The sequence below is a fragment of the Tachysurus fulvidraco genome, chromosome 23, assembly GCF_022655615.1.
Source record: "Tachysurus fulvidraco isolate hzauxx_2018 chromosome 23, HZAU_PFXX_2.0, whole genome shotgun sequence".
In the NCBI taxonomy this organism is placed as follows: Eukaryota; Metazoa; Chordata; class Actinopteri; order Siluriformes; family Bagridae; genus Tachysurus; species Tachysurus fulvidraco.
Window position 1 is genome coordinate 18192312 of NC_062540.1, and position 25083 is coordinate 18217394.

Below are 25083 nucleotides of genomic sequence, written 5' to 3' on the forward strand. Positions count from 1 at the left end.
AAAAGTTAATAAATAGTTTAGATTTGATTTCTCTGATGTGCTCCAAATTAATTTTGACCATGAACGTTTAATAGAGCCTAGAACAAAACCCATGATAAACACATACACTGGTGAGATATTATACTTTTATAACGAAGAAAACACAACAAGCTCGTTTTTTTAAATGTCCCCGAAGCGCGTTCATTCGTGGCAGAGTTTAAAATAAGTGTCACGTGGCTAACCGCTCGCCTTGACCTGACCAATTGGAAGCGTAGTTCATCCTTATCAGCGTTGCCATTGGCTGATTTTTAAAACGCGGCCCAACGGCTGATATTCAAACTCCATTTTCTCTCTTCGTTGCTGTTGGCTTTCGTTCGCGTTCGTTGGACTCCGTTTGTTGACAGATTCCAGCGTCGATAGAAAAGTTTTTTCCAGGGTAAGAACGATATAAATGCTTATTAAACGCGTATGTGCTATAATATTGTATTATCTTATAATAATATCCGTGCTAGTTTATATGTCCTGTTGTTGACAGGAAATAGTAGCATAACATGCTAGCATGCTAGTCCTCCATCTTCTGTTGTGTTGACGTCGTTTACACCGTGACTACACACGAATAAACGCTTCATTCGATGTTAAAGTTGTGAGAAAACCTCCTGTAGTTGTCCGTGTGTTGGTGAGTTTTATATAAGTGTTCTGTGGTTTAGAAGATGGACGCGCAGCAGCCTGGAGACTCTGCTGATCCCTACGCATTCGATGCTCCTTCTCATGTCATCCACGACTTTAATCCAGACTCTGAAGATAATGCTGATCAGTGGTTTGGTAAGTTACACGTATCCTCTTGAACAGTATGCGTGCACTGTTAATCAGAAAGCAAAACTTTTTGCCCCCTAAAAAAAAATTGTGTAAAACTTATTCTTTTTAATTCTTTATCATTTACATTTACATCTTTATCCAGAGTGATTTACATTTTATTTATTTCAATTTATACAACTGCGCAATTGAGGGTTAAGGACCTTCCTTATTTCCCCAACAGTTGCAGTGGGGTGTGGTAGCGCAGTGGTTAAGGTGTTTGGGCTACTGGTCGGAAGGTCATGGGTTCGAACCCCAGGTCCACCAAGCTGCCACTGCTGGGCCCCTGAGCAAGGCCCTTAACCCTCAGTTGTAAGTCACTCTGGATAAGGGTGTCTGCTAAATGCTGTAAATGAAATGTAAGCTTGGTGGACATGAGATTCGAACACGTAACCTTCTGATTGGTAGTTCAACGCCTTAACTATTAGTTTACTGTGTCTCCACCACTATCGTTTCCCAACTGAGGAGGGTGGGATTGAAGTGCAGGGGCTGTTAAGATACAGCACCCTGGAGAAGAGAGGGGTAAAGGTCTTGCTCAAGGGCCCGACAGTAGCAGATTGGCAGCTCTGGGGCTTGAAACTTGATCCACAGATCAAACAACCCAGAGCCTTCACCTCTTGAGCTACCTCTGCCCCTCAAAGACTGCTTTATAAAAATATTAACATACTCTCTTAATATCCTTTTTTTTTTTGCGTTTATCATTTTGAAGTAAGGTTTTGTGGGCACACTGATGTGCTTTCTTTTATTACATTTTTTTTTCGTATGCATAAATGTGTTCCATGGATTTATGCATGAAGAAAACAGTCCATAAGGGGTTATGAAAGAGTCCACATCAAACGACTTACCTGAAAATGTTTTCTTTTTTTTAGACTTGATGGCTGCTCCAGAAAATGGGACATTGGACCAACTCACAACCCCCTTGAGGGTGCCAAAACCTTTTGATGCGGTGCACAGTGAAGACCTGCCTAAAGCCATAGTCTCACCCATGGTCCACGGGGTGGATACGAAAGCATCAGAAGGTCAGACTGCTGTAGTGTTCTATTTGGAACCTATCGATATTTGGTCTATAATATAGCTTATTGAGTCTTTGAGTTTTTAAACAATGTGTGGAATTAAAAGCTGGATATTTTGTGCTGGACTTAGCCGTTCCTGAAAGCTCTGCTCCAGAACCTCCAACAAACATTGTGACTTCATGGGGAGACAACAGACCAACCGCAGCTCCTAGTCAGCCTCAGAAGAAGAATGCAACAGCTCAGCCGCGCAGGTACAGTGGATGGGTCACTCTGGATAACGGTGTCTACCAAATGTACAGTACATTCTTACCCTTCAAGTACTGACCAGTGGCCAATCTACTGCTGGATCAATGCAATCCAATGGCTGCATCCCCTTTAAAAAAAAAAAAAAAATTAAATAAATGAAAGCATGGTTGAGACTAGTGATTTTTCTGAAGTTGAATTCAGAAATAATAAAATCTTTGCTATCTAGCAAACCTGTTAAAATAGTGGATCGAGGGGCAAAAAATGTCTGATTAATAGGGGTTCAGTGTGATGTAAATGTTCAACACGTTTTTCACATTTTATTTACTTTCTTTATTTTTTATAGATATAAATAAATAAATTTTTGGGTAAGAAGCTGTTGTGCTCCAATCCACTTTAAATTTTCTTTTATCCTTTTTTGTTTTACCCCCTCACACAGAATATTGAAGCGTTCCGTGGGCAAAGATCAGCCTCAAGCTCAGACACCGCCCCCTGCGATTAAGAAAAGGAGGTAAGATAAGGACCAGGATACAAAGGGACTTTTTACACCAGGTCACTTTGTGTGTTTTCTCTGATCTGATACCTTTCTGATTTGTTAAAACTGTTCCATTTAAATCAGGTGTGGATATAAATACATGCATGGATCTGATCTTTCTACTCCTGCCCAAAATGCAAACATATTTTACCTCATTTCCGGGGTAATTGAAATGGAACACGCTTTGGTGTATGCGGTTGCTACAAAAAAAAAAAACAGCGTTTGCTGCATTTTCGCTGGTGGCAGCAGTGCATTTTAAGACCCGACGAGACACCTGGGTGAAAGATCGGAGTCAGCGCTGGTGGGAAAACATTTGTTTCTGGTGCGATGCACGACTCGTGAGTCACTTGCAAGTGACGTATGTCCGTTTGGGTGGAGTATAGCGCTGACGTATGTGGCTTGAACAACCACATGCATTTACACCGGCGTCCCAGACCACCTCCTGAAGGGGTTTGAGCGATCGGATTTATATCCGTCTCGAAACCGCTTCGGAGGGCATTTAGACCTGGTCTTTTTACCATCAGATAGCTATCTGATCACAGAAAACGCATGAAGTGACCAGGTGTAAAAAAAACCCCAAAATGACTTGCAGTGTTTTAACAATAGTGTTCAGTTAGAGGTTCGTATCGATTGTTTACAGAGTTGTTCCAACTACAAGAAGAAGAACGGTTATGCGTCCTCCAAGGAGGTAAAATGGACTTTGTGTGTGTAGAGTTGGTACACAGGGTTAATGGTGATGTTGCATGATGGGGCATGATCACTGGTGGCATTAAATATGGGCCACACTATATAAGGTGATTTTGATAAATCTTTTGGGTAGTCACGAGGCTTTTCAGTATTCATACATTGACTCTGGCTACGTATGTGGAGATTTTTAATTTTTTTTTTTTTTTATAGGAGCTCAACTGGTGCAAGGCAAGCTCTCAGTGGTGCTGCTGCCAGACGCAGCATCAGGCTAAAGAACAAACTACCCGTACCCTCAGGTGCCGCATCTGCATCTTCTGCCTCCAGTACCCAGTAAGTAGCAGTAACATTAAGAGAGTTGTCTACCTCGAGTCAGATATGGTTTCATTTACTCATTACTTTTCTGCCTGCAGACAGAAGAGCACCGAGCAGCAGGAGCTGGAGCGCATCGAAGCCCTACAGAGGGAGGTGGCCGAGCAGCGCAAGAGAAACGAAGCCAGCTACAGAGCCGCACTGGCAGGAAGTGAGTATGCAACCTCTCACTGGTGTGCTATCTAGTTTTGTTGTTTTACGTGCCTCACTTTGTTAGGAGACAAGTCTTACTAACAGTCTTTTCTTAAAGGTCAGCCTCCAAAGAAACACGTGCTGTCCTCCACCATTCCCAAAGAATTTAACTTTCGCTCGGATAGTAGGTTGAAAAACCAGACAGATGCTTCTGAAGCTTCATACAAGGAGTCTGACTTTACTTCACAACTGCGCAAGCACCCTTCCTCACCCGTGAGTATCTACTTTGAAAGCGGGCGTGAACGGATAGGTCAGGGGTATTAAGCTAAAAATTCTAGGCCTTGTTATAGAAGTCCAGAGAAGGAAATAACCTGACAAAAAGTACTTTCTAATTCTTAATATTTAAGTGTACGACAAGTGGGGGTGGATGAGGTGGGTTCCCCATCTTCCTCTTCATAGTGTCATGAATCAGTTTTGAATTCGATGGCAGGAGGAGAGATGAAGTTTTGTTTTTTTTTTCCCCTTAAGCATTCAATTGTTTTGTTGTAGACTTTACTTTAAACATGTCATTTTGCCTATTAACTAAGTAAAGAAGAGAGGGAAAGTACAAATTTTTTTACTGTCTGATCAAATATTTCTAACCTTGTCGGTAATCTCTGTCCATTGAGCTGCCTTCAATTAAATATTTAGCAAAAATGCAAATGTTTGAGCACCGTATCAGAGAGATGGCCATATGACCGAACAGGCTAATTTATTTCCACTTGTGACCCTTCTATAGTTAAAGGCTCCTAAGGGCACCACAGTCCCAAAGCCCTTCAACCTCTCTACTGGTAACAAGAGGAAGTTGGATGAAACCAATTCCTACGTATCCATGGCCGAGCAGATCGAACAGTTTCAGAGGCGCACACCGACTCGTTATCACCTGCGCAGCCGGCAGAGTCAAGAAAGGGGTGGGTCAAAGCTTCCCTTATTAAAGGTGTAATCGATGCTTAATACTTTTCTGACTTTTGAGTTAACATGCTAATCACAGTGACTTCATGCATGTGGAGCAATAACACGTGCAGGTGTGTTTCGTCCCCTGCTATACACGTTTGAGGTTCTGTACTGGTTAATGTAACAAGTTGTAGTCTCAATCTGTAAATATACAGCTTTAGTTGTTGTTCAGTCTGTTAACTAGACTTCCATGTGTGTCCTCAGGCCCATCACCAGTAAAGACTGAGAAGCCCAAGGTTACTCTCGCTCACACCCCTCAGCTCCTCACCCGCCAGAGGAGCCGCCCTGTCACAGTGAAGAGCGCTGTTGAGCTTGAGGCTGAAGAAGCTGAAAAACTGCAGCAGTATGTAGCTCTAGGTTTTTGTCTTCTCTCGTGTGTCCACAAAAGTTCTAGCTTTTGCTATAAGGAAACTTCTCTCTCTCCCCCTCTTTTTCTCCCCCCACTCCCTCCCCCTCCCTTCTCTCTCTTTCTCTCGCTCTTTCTCTCAATCTGACTTTCGATTATTTATTTATTTATTGATGAGTTGGATTCGACGTAAAATTAATTTAAAATATTTCACTTGTCTTCCCTCAGGTTCAAGTTCAAGGCTCTGGAGCTCAATCGCAAGATCCTCGAAGGGGCCCTGGCTCCGAGGAAGCCTCCACCTAAAGAAGCGACTCGTCCAGAGAGCTTTAAGCTGGAGGTGGAGAAACGTCTGCAGGAGAGAAACTCCACCAAAAAGACAGATGGGCAGGAAGAATACACCTTCCACTCCAAACCCTTACCAACACGTATCCTGGAAGAGGTGGTGGTAAGGACCTTTTAGACTGTATATAAGAGTTGTCTGTCCAAATGAACTCTTTCCAAATTGGCTCTTTGCCAACATTCCATTTTACTCGGTACACTCAAATATTGTAATCGAATGAGTATAAACTTAGTCTTGATGTTTTCTTTCATTTGCATCTATTTCATGGATTGTGCAGGCTTATTATTTTTATTATCTAGAATAACGACTAAAACACACATACTGTTACAGGAAAGCAATCGGTGATGGATTGGGATTGAAAACTCATCAAAGTGCTTTATCTTTGTAATGACAATTTGCCAAAGATTTGTTTTAATTGCTCATAAAACATTTTATTTATTTATCTATCTTTTTTGGTTAAGGCTACATTTAGTATTGACTGTAACACTGATTAATGCAGATCACACGTGTGTGTGTGTGTGTTTAACAACCCCCTTCCAGGTGTTGTCCCCTCTATGCTCTTATGTTAAGCTCCAGTTTAGTCCAGAATCTAGTCAAACGCTATTATGACTTGCCTTCCAGTCTACTATCAGGAATTAAGGGATTCGTTCCACCATGCCAAGTTTATTAGGTCGCATATAACCATGCATTATGATGTTCTGAGGGTTTTTTTTTTTTTTAATCTTTAGGGTGTCCCTGAGAAGAAAGTACAGAACCCTACTGTCCCTGAATCTCCTGCTTTTGCACTCAAAAACCGTGTACGCATGGAACGCAAGACCGAAGAGGTACAAGCAAGCTCCTTAATTCGGATTAGTGTAAAATGTTTTTTGGGCTGTTCCTGAACTTCTGTTTTGTGTGAACACACTCATTCACAGGTGAAAGCACCGGCTCCACGTAAAGCACTTCCTGTGCCCCATTATGTACCTTTCCAGCCTAAACCTGCGGCCAAGATCCACATAGAACAGTGTCCTTTCTCATTCGAGCAGCGCGAGCAGGAGCGCCGAGCACAGAAGGAGAGAAGACTGGAAGAACTGAGGAACGAGGAGGTACGAATTCTCAACTAATTGTAACAAGAGAGGTGGCTCTCTGCAACAGTCTCCATCATTGACGATAACTGGATGCTATTTTGAACCTCAGCTATCAAGAAATTTGTAAATCGCTCGATTACAGTATCGCAGCTATTTGTAGCTTTGTCTAACTTTTTCAGGTGCCCAAGTTCAAGGCTAGGCCTCTACCTGACTTCCATGAAGTGAATCTTCCAGAAAAGAAAGTAGCCGAACCTACCAAACCGGCTCCTTTCAAGCTGATGGTGGATGAACGTGGATCTGTAAAGAGTGAACGTTGGGAGCAAATGGTAATGGAAATTGTACTAATGTACTAAATCCTGTGCATAAAGGAAATGCTCAGATACCTTGGTGAATGGTGAAATGTTATCTTTTATGCCTGTCTTAGATGAAGGAGGAGTTGAAGCAGCAAGCTGATGCAGCAAGCTTCAAGGCAAGACCCAATGTTGTCGTGCACAAGGAGCCTTTTGTGCCCAAGAAAGAGAACCGCTCCATCTTGGGTATGTTGCACATTAGCATCCGGTCTGGCACAAAGGCTTACAATTGACCAGTTTTGAACCTGACACCTCACTACTGGGTTCTGCTTCACCGTGGCTTTGCTACTCTAACTCTCCCTCTCTTCTATTTCACTTCCCATTTTCATCCACTATTTTCAACTTCCTCCACTCTGCTGCTCCATTTGGTCATCTTCATACCTTTTGGCACTGACCTTCTGAAGCCGATACTACCCATTCTGTAGTTGCTGACGGTTTCCAGCTCTCGACGGAGCGACGCGCCAAAGAGAGGCTGGAGTTCGAGCGGGCTCTGAAAGAGAAGGAACTGCTGAGGGCGCAGATGGAGGAACGACAAGCCAGAGAGCAAGAGGAGCGTGAGAAGGAAGAAATCGCCAGGTTACGGCAAGAACAGGTATCAATCAACTTTTGCAATGACAGAATCTTAATAGATTTGGTATATGGTATATGATACCTGGTTGTTTTTAAAAAAAAAAAAAAAAAAAAAAAGTGACTGACCTTGAGTGCAAACTACAACGGTGTGTATCTAACTGGCTTCATCTTGCTGTCACAGGTGCATAAAGCCCAGCCAATCAGACACTACAAGCCGGTTGAGCTGAAGCAAAGCGACGTGTCTCTCACTGTTCCCCAGTCTCCAAACTTCTCTGACCGCTTTCGTCTCTAAAATCCCATCATGAACTGTACAGAATCTTTATTATTATTATTTTTTGTGTTTAACAAAATTGCTTCCATTTTAACTGCTTTTTTAAAAGTTGTGTTCTTAGTATATACATTGTTCTGTACTCAGACACTTGCCCGAGACTGATATCTTGCATTATGTTAACTGTTGTACAATGTTTTTCTTTTTTTCTTCTTTCTTCTGTACATGTAGACTTAACCATTTTCTGTCTCGATGTTTTTCCTCCTTTTTTGTAATGTATTAAAAGTGTGCTAGAACAGTTTGTTGCAGGGTTTTATTTTTCCTCCTGCGCTTAAACTTTCTTTTGCTGTAGGGGCAATGAGTATGTCGAAGGCAGGCAGGAATGTTAATATAATATGGACAAGTGAATGCTACAGTTGAATGCATTCAATCTCATCTCTGATGGACTCTCCAGTTTGTCTGGGGAACATTTTTGTGATGGTATAACAAGGTTTTTTTTTTTTTTGTCCCTTGTTCCTTAAATCACTGTTTTCAAGTGTTTTTCAGGGTTTTCATAGAGCTTGGCTTTGTCCTTCTGATTGTAACAGTACTTGCGTGTATTTAATTGTCTGTTTTTCTATTATACTTTTACAAGTAAACTATTTGAAATGCAGAAATATCGCAGTCACTCTAACACTCTAGGTTACTGATTAAGTTTATCACAACTGTATGGAAAGAGTCTCCAGTACAAGTGCTGTATGTACAGAATGATTTGTTTCATAAATGTTCCAAGATACTCTTGCTGGGTTCTATTAGTCCTGATGTCCAGGAAGGTTATTTTAAATTTTTCCTAATTTTTAATATATATTTTAATAGTATAATAATTTAATAGCCTTGTGTACTTTGCTGAACTTAAATTTCCGATTTCTTTTCTACATCTGAGAATATAGATCATCTTTTTAGAAAAAGTGCCCCCTAGGTGAATGTGACCAGCCTTACATACCTCATTTATCAGTTACTATTCAAAACTCCCATCCAATCATGTCCCCCTGCTTGGTCTGGCTATTTCTGGTGCAGTGGCAACTGGGCTCAGATAAAGGAAGAATCTGAAAGGTTGTTGCAGTGGTAGTTTCAGGGGGAACTGAATGGTCCCTCAACCATTCTCTCTGACTTCGGTCTCTTCATGAAGACTTGATATTCGGCTACGTTCTCTGTAGGTGAGTGTGTGAGTTTGGACCGTGATTTGTTCTGCTGATCCTTTTATATGCAAGTTTTGTCTTGACTGGATTTCCCTTATGTGCTCGTTTATGCCTGAGGATTTTGTCAGTGTTTACATATGTGAACTTAAAAAAAATTCTATATTCAAAGAATGTATAGGTTGAAGGTCAATGGGTTAGGGTTTATAACCTCCCAGTGACACCTACCACATTATATATACAGTATATTTGAGGTTCAAAGGGTGAGAGGTAATAAAACGTTTTGACACAAACACCTGTTTACTTCTTTATTGCCTATGATTGACTCGTGCGGCTTGTTGCCTACTACCGCTCCCAGCTCGGTTTGATGTTTAGTAAACGTGTGGTCTGTAAAATGGCCTGCTTCTGCTGCCTGTGACCCAGTCACTGTGTAGGTCAAGATGGATGACCTGCACCATAAACTAGACCAGCTTTTAGCGCATAGCTTTAGGGGAAGCTGCCCAACTTGTGAGATGTGCACCCATCACAGCCGGCAGCAAGAGGCTACAGCCAGCCAGCTCTCTGCTCAGGCCAAGATACTCGAGCGCCTGGAAAGGAACGTCATGGACCTGAAGAATGCACTGGAGGAACTGACACAAAGTAGGTTCCCTGATAAGATTCAGCGCTCACTTTTTGATTTTTCCCTTTCAGTTCCACACAATAATACATATTTTATACTGTTAAGCTGCATATTTGTATCTGTCTTGTAAAGGCCTAGAAGGGAGTATTTGTGAAAAAATGGCTGTACCTTTAGCAGCCCTGCAAAGGAGGAAATCGTTGCCCGTTCGCACGTCGGTGGTACGTAGACACCCGTTACACCTGCTGTTAGTTTGGGATTTCCAAGAATCCACTGCATATTTGCACACTGTTAGACTGTATTTAATGACAGTAAATGAATTGCAGTAACCATATCATATTTCATGTTTTATTTTAAATGACAGGGTTATTAAAGGATTCATGTGATTATTGCATGTGTAAGATGTTTTCATATTGCCAACTTTTTTTTTTCTATTCACCAAGGACGAAGTCTATGTGCAGTTGGATAAACTCAGAGATCAAAAAATAATCCAGCATACGTTTAATGCGCCCTGTGGGAAAGGTCAGGAAGGTAGCCATTCTGTCTTCTAACACTATGTCCATTAGACGGCATTAACCTGGAAAGTTGGCATAGATCCATTTTAAGAGTAATCTTTTCTGACATGCTGCTATGAGTGATTGATTGGAATGTTTAACTATAGCCACTGACCCAAGACACCTGTCGGGAGTGTAATAATAATAATAATAATAAAAATAATAATAAAAATAAAAAATCAAACGAGATCATCACTAGCTAGCAAACGGTGAGATTGCATGATTAATTGTAAAAGGAGATTCCACATGATGTGAAGTTGATGCGATGGCCTTTTTGTGTCTCTCTTCAGAGATTCTGATTGAAGCCACAGAAGGTGAGGGGCTAAGAGACGGCAGATCGTCACTCAGATATGACTGTGCAGAAATCAAAGCTAACAAAGATTTAATAAAAGTGACCCCATGCACCACATCACCACTATTTGGGAATAAATCACCAGATACTGCCAAGATCGGACAAGCAAAATCATTTAGTACAAATAGATCCAAGACAGCAGGAGTGACAGGTTGTACATCTTCAGTGACCGCAAAGATGGATACGCTTACAGTTCCATCAAAGATGCATATTCCACCACCAGAAGTGATTACTCCATCAGCAAGGAGAATTCCACCAACACTGGAAATGACAATGCCAAAACCAAAGATGAGTACAGATCCACCAAAAATGGAGACACCTTCAGCGAAGGTGATCGTTCCTCCACAAAAGGTTGCACCGACTACAAAAAGCACACCGGCAACAACACAAACCCTAAAACCAAAAATCACACAAGCTCCTTTTCCATTTAAAGCAACGGTGTCTTCACCTACCACAACAACCATACAAACTTCAGTAGCAGGATCTACAACCATAGCAACAAATCAGAAGATCCCTGGTTCATGGACTGCTTCAGTCACAACATGTCCAACGTCTGCATCCAGTAGTTTTCCAAGGTCTAATGTAACAGAGAATGCACCACCACCATCATCAGTTCATAGTCTTCAAAAGGAAAGTTTGGGAGTTCCTGTTGTAACGTCACAAGGCCAAGAGATGTCTCTGCAAAAATCTGCGCAATCACTTGCGTTGGAAACAGTCGACTCAAACTTATCCCAGTCAAACAGCACTGGCACAGGACTAATAAAGACAACTGGACCTTTGCTTACAAGCATGGTCACCTCCAAACTCAATTCTCCACCAAAATCCCAAGCAACAGAGAACATCACACCGAGCCATAAACTTCCAAAGGCTCCTCTATCAACACCACAAAACCTAGACAAGCCTTCAACAAATGCACAAACAACAAAAACCCTTACAACGAAATCATCTACCGTGTCACCCGTCACCACATCAGCGGCGACCTCCTTTCTCCAACATGTCTACAGCTGTCCCGAATCCTTGCAAAGGTAAAGCGAGCAAATAAATGTGAAACATGCTTTTGTCTTGTACCACAGTTTGCAGTCAACTGGCCAAAGCAATGCCTTTTACTGTTAGTCTTCAGGTCCCTGGGGAAAAGGTTGAGCCTGCGACCACAGTAACACCACTTTTTGGGAAATCTGGGAATGGGCCAACAGGAATCACCTGCACCAGCCCGCAAAAGACTGGAGGGATACAAATTAAAATAAGTCCAGCATCTGAGAAAACCACAAATCAAAATGTCAAAATACCGCCCAAGACCTGCTTCAAAATTATAGGTAAGAAATCATACATACAAATAACAAGAATCAAGACTTGTAACAGTCTTTTTTCAGATTCGGATTGTTCTGAGATGACGTGAAATCCGCTGAGATGAAATAAGCAGTTAATATGATAATTAAATGGTAATGTCATACTTGATATCACACATTAAAACATACAAAGCACGCTTTCGAATTTGACCTTATGAGATGTTTGGTATGCAGAACAAGCTAATCCCTTTGTGGCCTCTGTGCTGCTCTGTAAACGTTACCTGCAGCTGTTCAGGTCATTGTATAATATAATGAGACAGACAGGGAGACATAGGTCAGGTGTCAGCATGTCCGACATGCCTACTTTGTTGTGTTGCGTCATACAAAATGTCACCACAGAACACAAATACATGTTAACTTTTTTTTTTCTTACCCAGAGCTAAAAAAAAAAAGGAATTTGCTCCTGTTTTTATTGTGTCCGTGTTCGTTACTGGACGTCTTTGTCACGTCTCAGTCCACGGTGGTGTTAATAAGAAGCTTGTACGAAAGTTGACACTCGAGAATTTAAAAATTTGTAATGTATAAATAAAATGATAAAGATTGTAGCAGGGGGGCACGGTGGCTTAGTGGTTACCACGTTCGCCTCACACCTCCAGGGTCGGGGGTTCGATTCCCGCCTCTGCCTTGTGTGTGTGAAGTTTGCATGTTCTCCCGTGCCTCAGGGGTTTCATCCGGGTACTCCGGTTTCCTCCCCCGGTCCAAAGACATGCATGGTAGGTTGATTGGCATCTCTGTAAAATTGTCTGTAGTGTGTGTGTGTGTGAGTGAATGAGAGTGTGTGTGCGCCCTGTGATGGGTTGGCACTCCATACAGGGTGTATTCTGCCTCGATGCCTGATGACGCCTGAGATAGGCACAGGCTCCCCGTGACCCGAGAAGTTCGGATAAGCGGTAGAAAATGAATGAATGAATGAATGAATGAAAGACACAAAAGCACACAATCAAGGAATTCTTTCACAATTTGTAGCTTTTATCATCACACAGCCCTAAATCTGTGGTCGATGTACAAAACACAGTTTGTAAGAATTGCAGAGACTCTGAGATAATTATTAATAAATGGGATGAATAATAAATAATCCAAACAATTTATTCTCCTGCTCTACATACTGTAGATGATGTTCCTCCACAGCCTGCACCTTTCTCACATCGGTGTGTGTCTCTAAAGACGAGCCCACCGTCTGACTTCAGCATCCACACTCGAGAGGTGCTGGGAGGGTGAGCTCAGAATTTATTCTAACTTCTAAACTATGCTGTAAGATATATTACATTTAAACAAAAAATCAATCATATGAACAGGAATCGTCTCGACATCTTCTAGTGTGATTTTTTCCTGGTTTATAACAACACGATTAAAGGACAACGATGGCCGTGCATTCATGAGTACAAATAAACGCAGGAATGAAATGACTTTTCTCATATTTTAGTGGTCGGTTTGGCAAAGTGCACAAATGCACAGAGATTAAAAACGGGCTTAGACTGGCAGCGAAGATCATCAGTACCAGATGTGCCAAAGAGAAGGTGAGTGCTGATTCCTTTACTTCACAGACTTCCTTTCAGTACAACTGTCAAGGTGAGCGGAAGTGAACTGTGGATCTTTCCGTGTTTGGCAGGAAATGGTGCTGAATGAGATCGAAGTAATGAACCAACTGAGTCATGCCAACATCCTTCAGCTGTTTGATGCCTTCGAGACCAAAAATCAAGTAGTGCTGGTTCTGGAGTAGTGAGTATTAACCTAGGCAAGGTTATCGTCTAGGTTTAATGATCGTTCATTTATTCGTTCATTTTCTACCGCTTATCCGAACTTCTCGGGTCACGGGGAGCCCGTGCCTATCTCAGGCGTCATCGGGCATCGAGGCAGGATACACCCTGGACGGAGTGCCAACCCATCGCAGGGCACACACACACTCATTCACTCACACACACACACACTATGGACAATTTTCCAGAGATGCCAATCAACCTACCATGCATGTCTTTGGACCGGGGGAGGAAACCGGAGTACCCGGAGGAAACCCCCGAGGCACGGGGAGAACATGCAAACTCCACACACAAGGCGGAGGCAGGAATCGAACCCCCAACCCTGGAGGTGTGAGGCGAACGTGCTAATCACGATCAATTAAATGAAAATTGAGTAAACAACCCATTTTTTGTCACTTTGTGTTCATACGTCTAGCATTATTTGCTTTTTGTTACTCAACTCAAAGCCTTTACCTTCCCTCATTTTACTAGATCAGATCAAACCAGTTGTAGATCGGAGACTATAATTTGTCCCTGTGTGTGATTGTATGTGCACTGCGCCATGAGATGGATCGTGTCGGGGTGTATTCCCACTTCACACCTAGTGTTCTAGGGACAGACTCCAGATCCACCTGCATCCTGACCTTTTATCATTCATTAATCATTTGTATTTATTTATTTTAATTTTATTCACCATGATTTCTAAAATAATGAGAATAACAAATAATCAGGAATATCTCTCATTTGTTATTATTATTTTTTAAACTGATCACTATTCAGAATTCTAAACAACGTTCAAGGCTTTTTATTGAATAACACCTGAGGTTATCTCTGGAAAAAAAATTGTCCATAGTGTGTGTGTGTGTGTGTGTGTGAATGAGAGTGTGTGTGTGTCCTGCGATGGGTTGGCACTCCGTCCGGGGTGTATCCTGCCTCGATGCCCGATGACGCCTGAGATAGGCACAGGCTCCCCATGACCCGAGAAGTTCGGATAAGCGGTAGAAAATGAATAAATGAATGAACACCTGAGGCTCAGGTCAGTGGTTATATAAAGACATTTTGAATGACCTGCAGTGTGGAAGGAGGGGAGCTGTTTGAGAGGATTGTGGATGAGAGCTGCCCCCTGACCGAGGTGGACGCCATGGTGTTTGTGAAGCAGATATGCGAGGGGGTCCATTACATGCACCAGATGTACGTCCTTCACCTCGACCTAAAGGTATGACCCAATGTTAGACATTCATCACAAGTGGAACACAAGTGTTAATCTTTTACAAGTGTCTTGCAAGTGTTAATGTCTTACGAGCTGCTTCGCTTTCAGCCAGAGAACATCCTTTGTGTGAATCGGTCCAGCCATCAGATCAAGATCATCGACTTTGGGCTTGCCAGAAGGTACAGTATTAATCTCTTTCACATAAGCACCAATAAATCTGATAGTAACAGATCTACATTAGTAATTAGATAGTAAGTACTGTAGTAAACTACGGTAATAAATATATTTCTCAGTAACAAGATGGGAGACATCGAACATCATCTTTTTCACGTCCCACTCCACAGTCCGCAGTTAATATGAAGCTCATACAGTATGAGCGTACGCAATTCAAGAATTTGTAGAAATTTGTAGAATTTAAGATTTTTTCATAAGTATTTCTGTACTTCATATACAAAAAATGTTTCATTTCAAAGTAAATGGTGACGTCAAACCCGTTTCTGCTCTCTGAGATCCCCCGAGTGCTTGTTATATCAGATTTGCTGCAGAAAAATAATTCATTTGTTTATACTGACTGAAAATGGTTTGCTGAATGTAAAAATATAACGATGAGTCGATTTAAATTCAGCCGGTGGAACAGAACGCGAGTATCGAGATAAAAATTAGCCTGTAGCTTAAAAAAAGTAGTTTTGTATGAACTGTAACTGTTTAATCAGGTGAATAGTGACACAGATTTAATGCAGCTCTACACAGATTTCCTTTCCTATTATCACATTTATTTTAAGTATTTAATTAAGTTTGTTTTGCCATTTTTCATCGTCGCAAACTATAGCTAATATTTTTCATCCTCAAGTTGTCTCGGTTTTCATTTTATGCCGAAAAAAGGAAAGATAACACACTGAATGAAGTCGTTTAAATAAACAGTTGAATGATTTGTTAACTGCTGATTGTAGGTCTAGAGGTCATGAAAGACATTTACAGTATTAAAGAGGAGGTAAACAAACCATAATGACTGCAGCTGCTTCAGATCAGATTTTCTTTCATCCTCATAAGCATCGGCTCTTTCCTCCTGTAGGTACAAACCACGAGAGAAGCTCCGAGTTTCATTCGGGACACCTGAGTTCCTGGCACCAGAGGTGGTCAACTTTGACTTTGTTTCCTTCCCTACAGATATGTGGACACTAGGAGTTGTCACATACATGCTGTAGGTTACACACACATTTCCTAACTCAACTTTTTGCAGATTTGCAAAGTTAAATTTAGCAAATGTTTTGATTTATCAATCAGTCAACCGACTATACTGAGACTGCGAGAGAGTAAGAGAGAGAGAGAGAGAGACAGAAAGAGAGAGAGAGAGCGAGAAAGCAAAAGAGAGAGGGGGGGGGACAGAAAGAAAGAGAGAGTGAGTGATAGAGAGAGAGAGAAAAAGAATGAGAGAGAGCGAGAGAGAGAGACAGAAAGAGAATGAGAGACAGCGAGAGAGAGAGAAAGAAAGAGAGAGCGAGAGGGGGAGAGAGAGTGACAGAAAGAGAATGAGAGAGAGAGCCACACGTAGAAAGAGAATGAGAGAGAGAGAGACATTAAGAGAATGAGAGACAGCGAGAGAATGAGAGAGACAGAAACAGAATGAGAGAGAGACACACAGAAAGAGAATGAGAGAGAGAGACAGAAAGAGAATGAGAGAGAGAGCGAGAGAGAAAGACAGAAAGAGAATGAGAGAGAGGGGGAGAGAGAAAGAGAGAGACCGAGAGAGAGAAAGGCCATGATTGTTGTTTTGTAGAAAAAGACGTGTAAAAAAAGTAATACACAAACCTAAAAAAGTCTTATGAATTCATGTGTGAATAACGACCTCCTTAAATAAGTACAAGTATTAGTTAATTAATGCAGGGATAAACTAACTAACTGCACATCACTGAATGGTGCTGGATTGCTATCAGTAATTTCACGTGTCCTGCTTTGAACCCTGGGGCACTAGGACACGGGGATCTGCTCCTGGAGCCTTCAGAAGTAAACTCAGTAACTTTTATTTATTTTTCTGATACTATTATCTATTAACAATTACAACTAGAATCTTCTACAAGATTATTTTCCCATGTTTTATTCCCAGATAGTTTGTATGTTTTGTAATTTACCTCTGTGTTAATTAGTACATTAACTAACGAACATGGACTAATGTGCACATTAATGAAGTTAATAAGATAAAAACAAGCAGTGTGTCGTGTGACCAAGAAACCGCAAAAGTCCTGAAAACTTTCCCATAATAAAAAATATACTCACTCTTACAAAACACTGACAGTAGAGACTCCTTCCATAAATGTTAAACAAACTCCTCCTTATACCCAAAAATCAAAAACTTAAAAAAAAAAAAAAAAAGGTGCCAAAAGAAAAATAAATAAATAAAGGTGATAACATAATAAGATATAATTTTATTTGTCCCACAGTGGGGAAATTTCTGTGTTACTGCGGCAAAGAAAAAATATGCAAATGTAAAGTATAAAAATATTATAAATATATATAGAACAGTCTATAAATACAAAAGAATAAAAAAAAACAATACAGTTGCACTTTCAGGCAAATTGCACTAGGAAATATTGCACAGTGTAAAAAATGGTGCTATCGCACAAAAAATGTAAGTTATTGTTATTGCACAGTTTAAAAAAACAATCTTATCAGTGTGCATTAAGGTGGCTGGTTCACTGGGAGAAGCTCTGATTACAGTATACAGTCTAATAGCAGCAGGGAGAAAAGACCTTCAGTATCGCTTCTTCTGACACTTAGGATGTAACAGTCTGTCACTGAAGGAGCTGCTCAAAGATGAAACCGTTCCGTACAGGGGGTGAGAGTCGTCCTTCATTAACGATGATACTTAGCTACAAGCTTCTTTCTTCTGTACAATGTCCAGGGGAATACCCAGGACTGTGCTGGCCTTCCTTATCAGCTTGTCCAGTCTCTTCCTGTCTGCAGTAGAGACGCCAGCAGACCACTCCGTAGAACATGGCTGAGGCCAACATAGAGTCAAAAAAGGTCTTTAGTAATGTTCCCTAGCTACTGCCAAGAAAAAAAAAAAAACAAACAAAAAAAATATAAATGTGCCAAGAAAAATCAAAAACTGGGGAAAATAAAATAAATAAATCTAGGTGCCAAGAAAAAATAAAATAAATAAATATATATATTTTTAAAAAGTGCCAAGAATAAATAAATAAATATGACAAGAAAAATCAAAAACTGAAAAAAATTACAAATAAAATAAATAAATATTTTAAAAAATTATATATATATATATATATATCAGTGCCAAGAAAAAAAATAAAGATGACAATACAAATTTAAATAAATAAAGGTGCCAAGAAAAGAACCTGTTAGTAAATGTTTCTTAAAAGAACCCATTTTTCCCAAGATCTATTTTTTTTTATAGTCTAAAGATGATTTTTTCCAATACAGAAAACTTTGTGCGTGCAGTCGTCCAGCTAGTGAAATTGTGCCAAACGTTTTTCTCTTTGCTTACAGATTAAGCGGCCTTTCTCCATTTCTGGGTGACGATGACAGCGAAACCCTAAACAACGTATTAACAGTAAACTGGTACTGTCATATATTACATTAACATCCTGAATATATTTAACAGAATCTCTGTAGTGTTTACATTCTGTATATATACTCTATTATGTACAGTACATAATAGAGTAATAGAGGGGAAGTCGTGGCATAATGGTTACAGAGTTTGACTCCTAACCCTAAGGTTGTGGGTTCGAGTCTCGGGCCGGTGATACCACGACTGAGTTGCCCTTGAGCAAGGCACTGATTCCCCCCCAACTGCTCCCAGGGCACCGCAGCATAAATGACTGCCCACTGCTCCGGGTGTGTGTTAACGGTGTGTATGTGTTCACTGTAGTGTGTGTGCACTTTGGATGGGTTAAATAAAGAGAACAAATTCTGAGTATGGGTCACCGTACTTAACCGTATGTCACATGACTTTTACATGAGTGCTTATTAAATGAACCCAAAATAATAATAATAATAATAATAATAATAATGATATTATAATATAGAGTTAAAGAGAAGCTGTTATACTCCTTTAATAAACATATATGCAAAACAAATCTATGCATAGAACATTTTAGACAAATTTTCCTAAATTTCGTGATTGAATTCTGTATAATTTATGCTTCCAGGCTTGGGAGTAAGTTTCTAAAGCTTTCTCTCATGCCTCACACAGTAATGGTTTTAATTTATGTTCATTTTAAACATTTACTGACAGAAATCACTACCTTCCTGTAGACTTCTGTTAGAAGTAAATTTTGATTATTTTTGGATTGTTTTTTTTTTGGTTATTACAGACACAATCCATATTTGTGGTCATTCTTGAAAAACGCTGAAATTTGTTTCATGTGATATTTATTATCAGTGTCATTTCCCTCTGCAGGTATTTTGACGAGGAGACGTTTGAGCATGTCTCAGCTGATGCCAAAGACTTCGTCTCCAACCTGCTCATCAAAGAGAGGGGGTAATGTTTTAGCACCTTTAGGATCGCTAGATGTTGGAGCTTGGAAATATGTCATTTCCAACCTCTAAGTGAAAAAAAAAATCCTGGATGTCTTCATTAAACCTTGTCTTTTATTTACTCAGCCTGAGCAACAATAACTCCTGAACTAGCAACAATCTGGCCAGCTAACATTAGAGATGTAAATAACTGTGGTCAGTGTTATCGGTTTATGCACTTACATGTCGATTCACCTAAAGAAAATACTACAATATATTTAAAAAAAAAATTAATCTAAAGAGATCTAAATATATTAGAATTTAAAGAGTCAAATACAGTGGCATTTAAGCGGTGCGTTGTTTTATCGTCGCTGGCAGTCTAGCAAGTGACATATTCAAATAAAAATATTATTTGGTACGTATTCAAACATACAGAGTACAACATGTGAAACGCTTTATCCACAGTCTGCGTCATGAAAATTGAATCGATTAGAATAATAAAAAAAAGGTAAAAATAAAAAACTGGTGGGAAAGGGTATGGAAAAACATGAAAAAAATTGCGATCGTTTGTAAATTTCATTGTTTTTCAAAGGATAAAATCATGGATTAAAAAACAAAAACAAAGAAAAAATGGATAAAACATTTGAAAAACATAAAAGTAATCAGTTGATTTTTTAAAGAAAGTTCAGAGGCAACTTTCTTTAAAAAAGTTAGCTGTCGGCAGTCCACGTTTCGATCTCACGTTATGTTTGCTAATCCAAGTTGATCGTTATAAAAGGCTAATTGATTATTAGAAAACCCTTTTGCAATTCTGTTAGCACAGCAAAAAACTGTTGTACTGATTAAGAGAGCATTAAAATGGCCTGGAGCTTAAGGAGGTGTGGGTATGTTTACAGGCTCAGAGAACTTTCTTTTCTTTTTTTTTTCATAGTATGAACTAGGCTTCGGTGTACAAATGGAAAACAGGGAAATTTCCAAATGATCCTTTTAAGGAAACTTTTAAGCAGACATGTATATGAATGCAGATGTGTGCTGTTATATGTAGTCTAGTATATACCGTGCAAGAAATAATAGATAAATAGATGTAGTGTGTGTTGTGTAGATAAGTCGATATCGCTATCTTCCCCGCCGTTTGCTGTAGATATGTGGAAGGTCAGGGAGCTTTGCAGATGGTGCAGCTGACCATACTACCCTCTGGAGAGCTTGACAATGATGTCATGTAAACATGGCTGCTCACTCCTTCAGAAGTAAATGCGAACGATCCGAATGTATTAATAAGTCGGTAATAAAGGAGGTATTAAATATGTTATACATCATTATGGATTCTGTAGCGTTTATCTTCACATTTTGGTGTTTGGGACTATGAGGTGACTCATTAGGTGAAAACCCCTGGCAAGGAATCTGGCTCTATCATCTTGCATATTAGTTATAAGTATACAATTTATGTACGTATACAATATACATAGCTATGAGGCAGGCCGGACAAATTATCCTCACTTTTTTTTTTTGTATTTTCACAGTGGACGTCTTAGTGCTGCTCAGTGTCTTAAGCACCCCTGGCTGAATAATATATCAGAGAAAGCAAAGGGAAGCAATATTATCCTAAAGTCGCAGGTTCTTCTCAGGAAATACATGGCCAGGCGGCTGTGGAAGGTAGAAAAAAATACGTTCATGCATGCGAAATAATATAATAATAATAATACATAATAATCTTATGCTCTCTCTGTGTGTCTCCCCTTATAAACCCGTCTCTCTCATTTTATACAGAAAAACTATATCGCTATAGCTGCAGCCAACAGGTTTAAGAAGATCGGCAGCTCGGGATCACTCACATCACTGGGAATTTGACGTTCTTCTTCACTGACTTGCACCAAACTTAACGTTATTTTTATCATGCCCACCGTTACCGTTATTGCTCAGGAGATCGTTTTAATATCGAAAGATAAACTGAAGTAATGTTAGTTCTATAAATAGATTTTATTCCTGCCTCATGCACAGAGTTTCCAGGAAAGGCTCCAGAGACACCATGACCCTGATCAGAAAAAAAAAGTGGTTACTAATGTTTGCAATGTTTGACATTTAGCTCAAGTGACATCACAGTTCCCAACAGCAATGAATATGAAGTAATACATAACTAGCAATAAAGGGGAACAGTGTTTTAGTGAGCATGTTTGCCTGCAGGTTTGGGGTATGATTCCTGCCTTTGAACCTGTGTTTGGAGTTTGCATGTTCTCCCATTGCTTTGTTTGGTTACCTTACCCAGCACAAAGACACGTTGTAGGTTGATCGGCATCTCTAAATTGTCTGTATTGTGTCTATAAATAAATAGACAATAAACACCACATGGAAATCACTTCATCAGACTATATAAATGACTACGTATTGTAACACTGGTGTATTGATACTGATTGATTCCCTACTATCCCATGGCACTCAAGGCACAAGGCAGATAAAGGGTGTCGACACATTGCAGGGTACAATCACACACCAGGCCATTTTAGGGATGCAAATGCATGTCTTTGAACCCGAGTATAAAACTGGAGTATCGAGAGGAAACCTCCAAAGAACATGCAAACTTCCTGATGAAAGGGTTGAAGTGGGAATTGAACCACCAACTGCAGAAGTGTAGGGCAATCGTGATGACCACTACCACCGTGCCCTTCTTCACATATCTGACCCTTATTTTTCAGCATTTACCCTTATGTTGACTTTACCTGAGTTTTTCCTCTCAAAACTTACTCACAGCTATGTTCCATGCACCATGACCCAACACTGGAAAAGGGACTTCCGATATGCTTTGTTTCCTTGTTTCCTTTCTTCTGTGGAAATAGCTGTAATAAATAATGTCTGTTAGTGTTCTAGCCATCATGATTATTTTTTCTAAAAGGTCAAAGTTTAGTTTCCATTATATGCTTTAGATTTGCAATTCTCTCTCTCTCTCTCTCTCTCTCTCTCTCTCTCTCTCTCTCTCTCTCTCTCTCTCTCTCTCACACACACACACACACACACACACTCACTCACTCAATCTCTCAGTATTCTATGTATATTGCTATAACCTAAGTTTCCTCAGTGTCTTCATTTGTAATCTTGATATGTATTGGAATAAAATATGGATAGACCTTATAAGGTGCTTATGATGTTTCTGAACATACAATTTGATTCTTTCAGAAGGTGGATAAGATCTACAATTAACAATTTCTTCCATTTCTGTTTATCTGCTGTTTCTGTATATTGTATATAGAATCAGACACGTGTAATGCCACAGTGAACACTATATTATTCAACTGGATCTATTGTCACAGTTATGCAGAGTAAAACTCAGCATAACAATTCCGGTGGCCTCTTCATCTTCTTCCTGGTTGAAGTACAGTATTATAGACATGCCAGGCAACTTTTGTTGATCTATTTGTCTTTATGAACCAATTTCATCAAACAGATTTAAAGAATAAGTGTCCAGACACATTAACGAACAAGCCAAAGACGAAAGAACAAAGACCTTCAAACATTAGGAAACAGGAACTGATACTTAAAAAGGAGAACACATGCAACTAGTGTTAAACAACTTTAGTGTTTAACGCAGGAAGTGTGTAATAAAAAGTACATGGGAATAAATGTTTGTGAAAGGTGCTTCATTAAAAGAAAGGAAACGTCCCTTAAATACAGCAAGGCTCGGTGTGGGGAGATGACCAGAGATCAGTCAGAGGGAGAAACTAGAAAATGTTTAACAATATCTAGAGTATGATGGGGGCGAATAAGTGGTTCAGAAATATTTCTTAGCTCATGCAGTTATTTTTTCTAAAATCTTTAAATCTAAATTTAATTAGAATGCAGCTGTAAGGTGATGGATCTCATGTATATATACAGCTAGGGGGAAAATACATGAATTCTCTCTGGAGAGATAAAATGCTGATCAATAATCGTTATATGATATTCATAGTATATGGTAGTTTAGTGATTAGCATGTTTGCCTTTGAGTGCTAGATGATTCATATATATCTCATGCTTAGGGGTTTCCTTTGGGTGCCCTGGTTTCCTCCTCCAGTCCAAAGACATACATTGTAGGCTATTTGGTGTCTCTAAATTTGGACATAGTCTGTGCAATTGTGCTTTGTCCAGAGTGCCCCTAGCCGTGTGGCTAAAGACCTCTGGGATCGAATCCCGCAACCCTATCTAGGATAATCGGTAAATAAAATAGATGGATGACTGATAATCATAGAACAAACTGAAATATCTGTGCAAGAAGCAATAGGAATCGAACTGAAAAGCCTACAGGTAACGCAGGATCTCTTAACAATTCCCTATTTCAGCTCATCCTACTTTTCTGAGTCTGCAAGCTCTTGCTCAAGGACACAACCTTAAAGTAGAAGTATGAATTAAGCCAGCACTTTATGTCAATGATTTCTATCATATATTACACTGGGCAATACAATTTAGATACTAGAAGAAAATGTCATTTGAATTTTGTTGGGAATCTATATAAGACAAAACAGGGCTACCACTATTACACTTATCCATTATTATCTACATTATCATCACATTAATATCTATATTTAATAGATGGAGAAAGGCTATCCCAAAAAAAGGCTTCACATACAGGCATCAGAACACTCCTAGAATAAATAATAATTTTTTTAACTAGGTTTGTAAAGTTTGTCACGACAAACTTTGATGTTGGCTTTGACGAGGCAAGTATTCGCAAAGGCCAGTGCTTTCTGGAGGTGAGTGGACAAAAGGGTCAGTGTTAATTTTGGAGGCAAGTGGACAAAAAGATAGGGTGCCAAAACATTTGGAGGAAAGTGGAGACAAGCATGTGACGTCATCCGAATACTCCTGAGGAAGTTCCCCTCATTGTTCTGAGTATTTTGATATGTCAAATGTCCATGTTGTAAAAGGTTTTTTGATTTAGCATATTTTGGGGGCGGGGCTGCGGCACAACCGAAAGGCCAGTCGGTACACCGATTTAAACCTTTGTTCAGAGTATCACCCTAAAGGAGCTGGCCGGTGTAGATATTTCGAAAGCTTGATGAGTTATAAACCTCCAAATTTTATAATGGGAGTCGGGGGGGGGGGCATTTTGAGACCCGGTACCGGAAGTACCGGTACTCGGGTCACTTAGAAAAGTAATAGCAACAAACTTCAGACCAGGGTCTACAACATATCCGAATTTGGTGCATGTGGCTCGAAAGCCCTAGGCCACATTAAATTTTATAAATTTTTGTCTAAGCTTAAATAGGAAAACAGAATGTTGGCTTCTACAAAGCCAACATAATTATGCCGTTTTTCATTTCACTGCTTGGGAAAAGCCATCAAGATTAAACAAATATCAGGTATCTGTTTAGCATAGCTAAAAATCGACTCCCTTTTTAATAAGCTCCACTCTTCAGATGGGAAGGCTTTCCACTGATATTGGAGCATGGCTGTGGTGACTTGTGATCATTCAGCTACAGTACAAGAGCATTAGTAAGATGTAGTAAGAGTGAGGAGGTCTGGGGTTCAGTCGGTCTTCCAGTTCATCCCAAAGATGTTTATTGGGGTTGAGTCAGAGTCATGGCTCAATGAAGGACACTCACGTTCTTCCACTCCAACCAAACACACCATGTCTTTAAGGAGCTATGTGCTTTGTACACAAGGACATTGTCTTGCTGGAACAGTGTTTGGGCCTTTGTAGTTCCAGTAAAGGGGAAACTTTTACCAAAGCTGCACTATGATCAAGAAGCATTAACACAGACAAATAGACTGAGGGTTGTAATACATATTCAATATCTGTCTCTGTTTTGTGATACTAAAGTCTTAAATCTGGACTGAAATTATTAAGGTATGAATGTCTAATGCATGAATGTACATTCTATAAGATCGGCCCTTTTTTTTTTTTTACAA

At 39.9% G+C, this 25083-nt stretch overlaps 2 protein-coding genes and 1 long non-coding RNA gene across 7 annotated transcripts; 2 read left to right on the forward strand and 1 right to left on the reverse strand.

Moving 5' to 3' along the window:
• Positions 1 to 255: 255 nt before the first annotated feature.
• On the forward strand, positions 256 to 8042 carry tpx2 (TPX2 microtubule nucleation factor). 3 transcript variants are annotated; one of them, XM_027134594.2, is made up of 18 exons: positions 256 to 415; positions 687 to 801; positions 1701 to 1850; positions 1975 to 2095; positions 2527 to 2598; positions 3263 to 3310; positions 3520 to 3639; positions 3720 to 3829; positions 3929 to 4083; positions 4589 to 4760; positions 5008 to 5146; positions 5378 to 5594; positions 6218 to 6313; positions 6404 to 6574; positions 6736 to 6882; positions 6981 to 7092; positions 7311 to 7498; positions 7658 to 8042. In XM_027134594.2, the coding sequence occupies exons 2-18, from the start codon at positions 690 to 692 to the stop codon at positions 7766 to 7768; spliced, it is 2241 nt and encodes a 746-aa protein (XP_026990395.2). In that variant the 5' UTR covers positions 256 to 415; positions 687 to 689; the 3' UTR covers positions 7769 to 8042. The 3 variants fall into 3 exon arrangements, with proteins under 3 accessions (XP_026990395.2, XP_026990396.2, XP_026990397.2); XM_027134595.2 differs by having other exon boundaries at positions 7332 to 7498; XM_027134596.2 differs by lacking the exon at positions 3263 to 3310.
• A 137-nt stretch (positions 8043 to 8179) lies between these two features.
• Positions 8180 to 22935, forward strand: mylk2 (myosin light chain kinase 2). Of its 2 annotated transcripts, none has more exons than XM_047807607.1 (16): positions 8180 to 8940; positions 9343 to 9558; positions 9671 to 9756; positions 9979 to 10057; positions 10380 to 11466; positions 11555 to 11754; positions 12899 to 13001; positions 13211 to 13304; positions 13397 to 13506; positions 14598 to 14739; positions 14842 to 14912; positions 15806 to 15934; positions 18238 to 18309; positions 19151 to 19231; positions 20727 to 20859; positions 20974 to 22935. In XM_047807607.1, the coding sequence occupies exons 2-16, from the start codon at positions 9360 to 9362 to the stop codon at positions 21052 to 21054; spliced, it is 2667 nt and encodes an 888-aa protein (XP_047663563.1). In that variant the 5' UTR covers positions 8180 to 8940; positions 9343 to 9359; the 3' UTR covers positions 21055 to 22935. The 2 variants fall into 2 exon arrangements, with proteins under 2 accessions (XP_047663563.1, XP_047663562.1); XM_047807606.1 differs by having other exon boundaries at positions 9979 to 10066; positions 20974 to 22934.
• LOC113635250 lies at positions 12736 to 16175 on the reverse strand. Of its 2 annotated transcripts, XR_003438786.2 has the most exons (4): positions 15735 to 16175; positions 14824 to 14901; positions 14592 to 14733; positions 12736 to 13518 (listed from the first exon to the last, which is right to left on the reverse strand). It is a non-coding gene; the product is annotated as an uncharacterized LOC113635250 (long non-coding RNA). The 2 variants fall into 2 exon arrangements; XR_003438787.2 differs by lacking the exon at positions 12736 to 13518 and having other exon boundaries at positions 14824 to 14950; positions 15735 to 15866.
• Positions 22936 to 25083: the final 2148 nt, after the last annotated feature.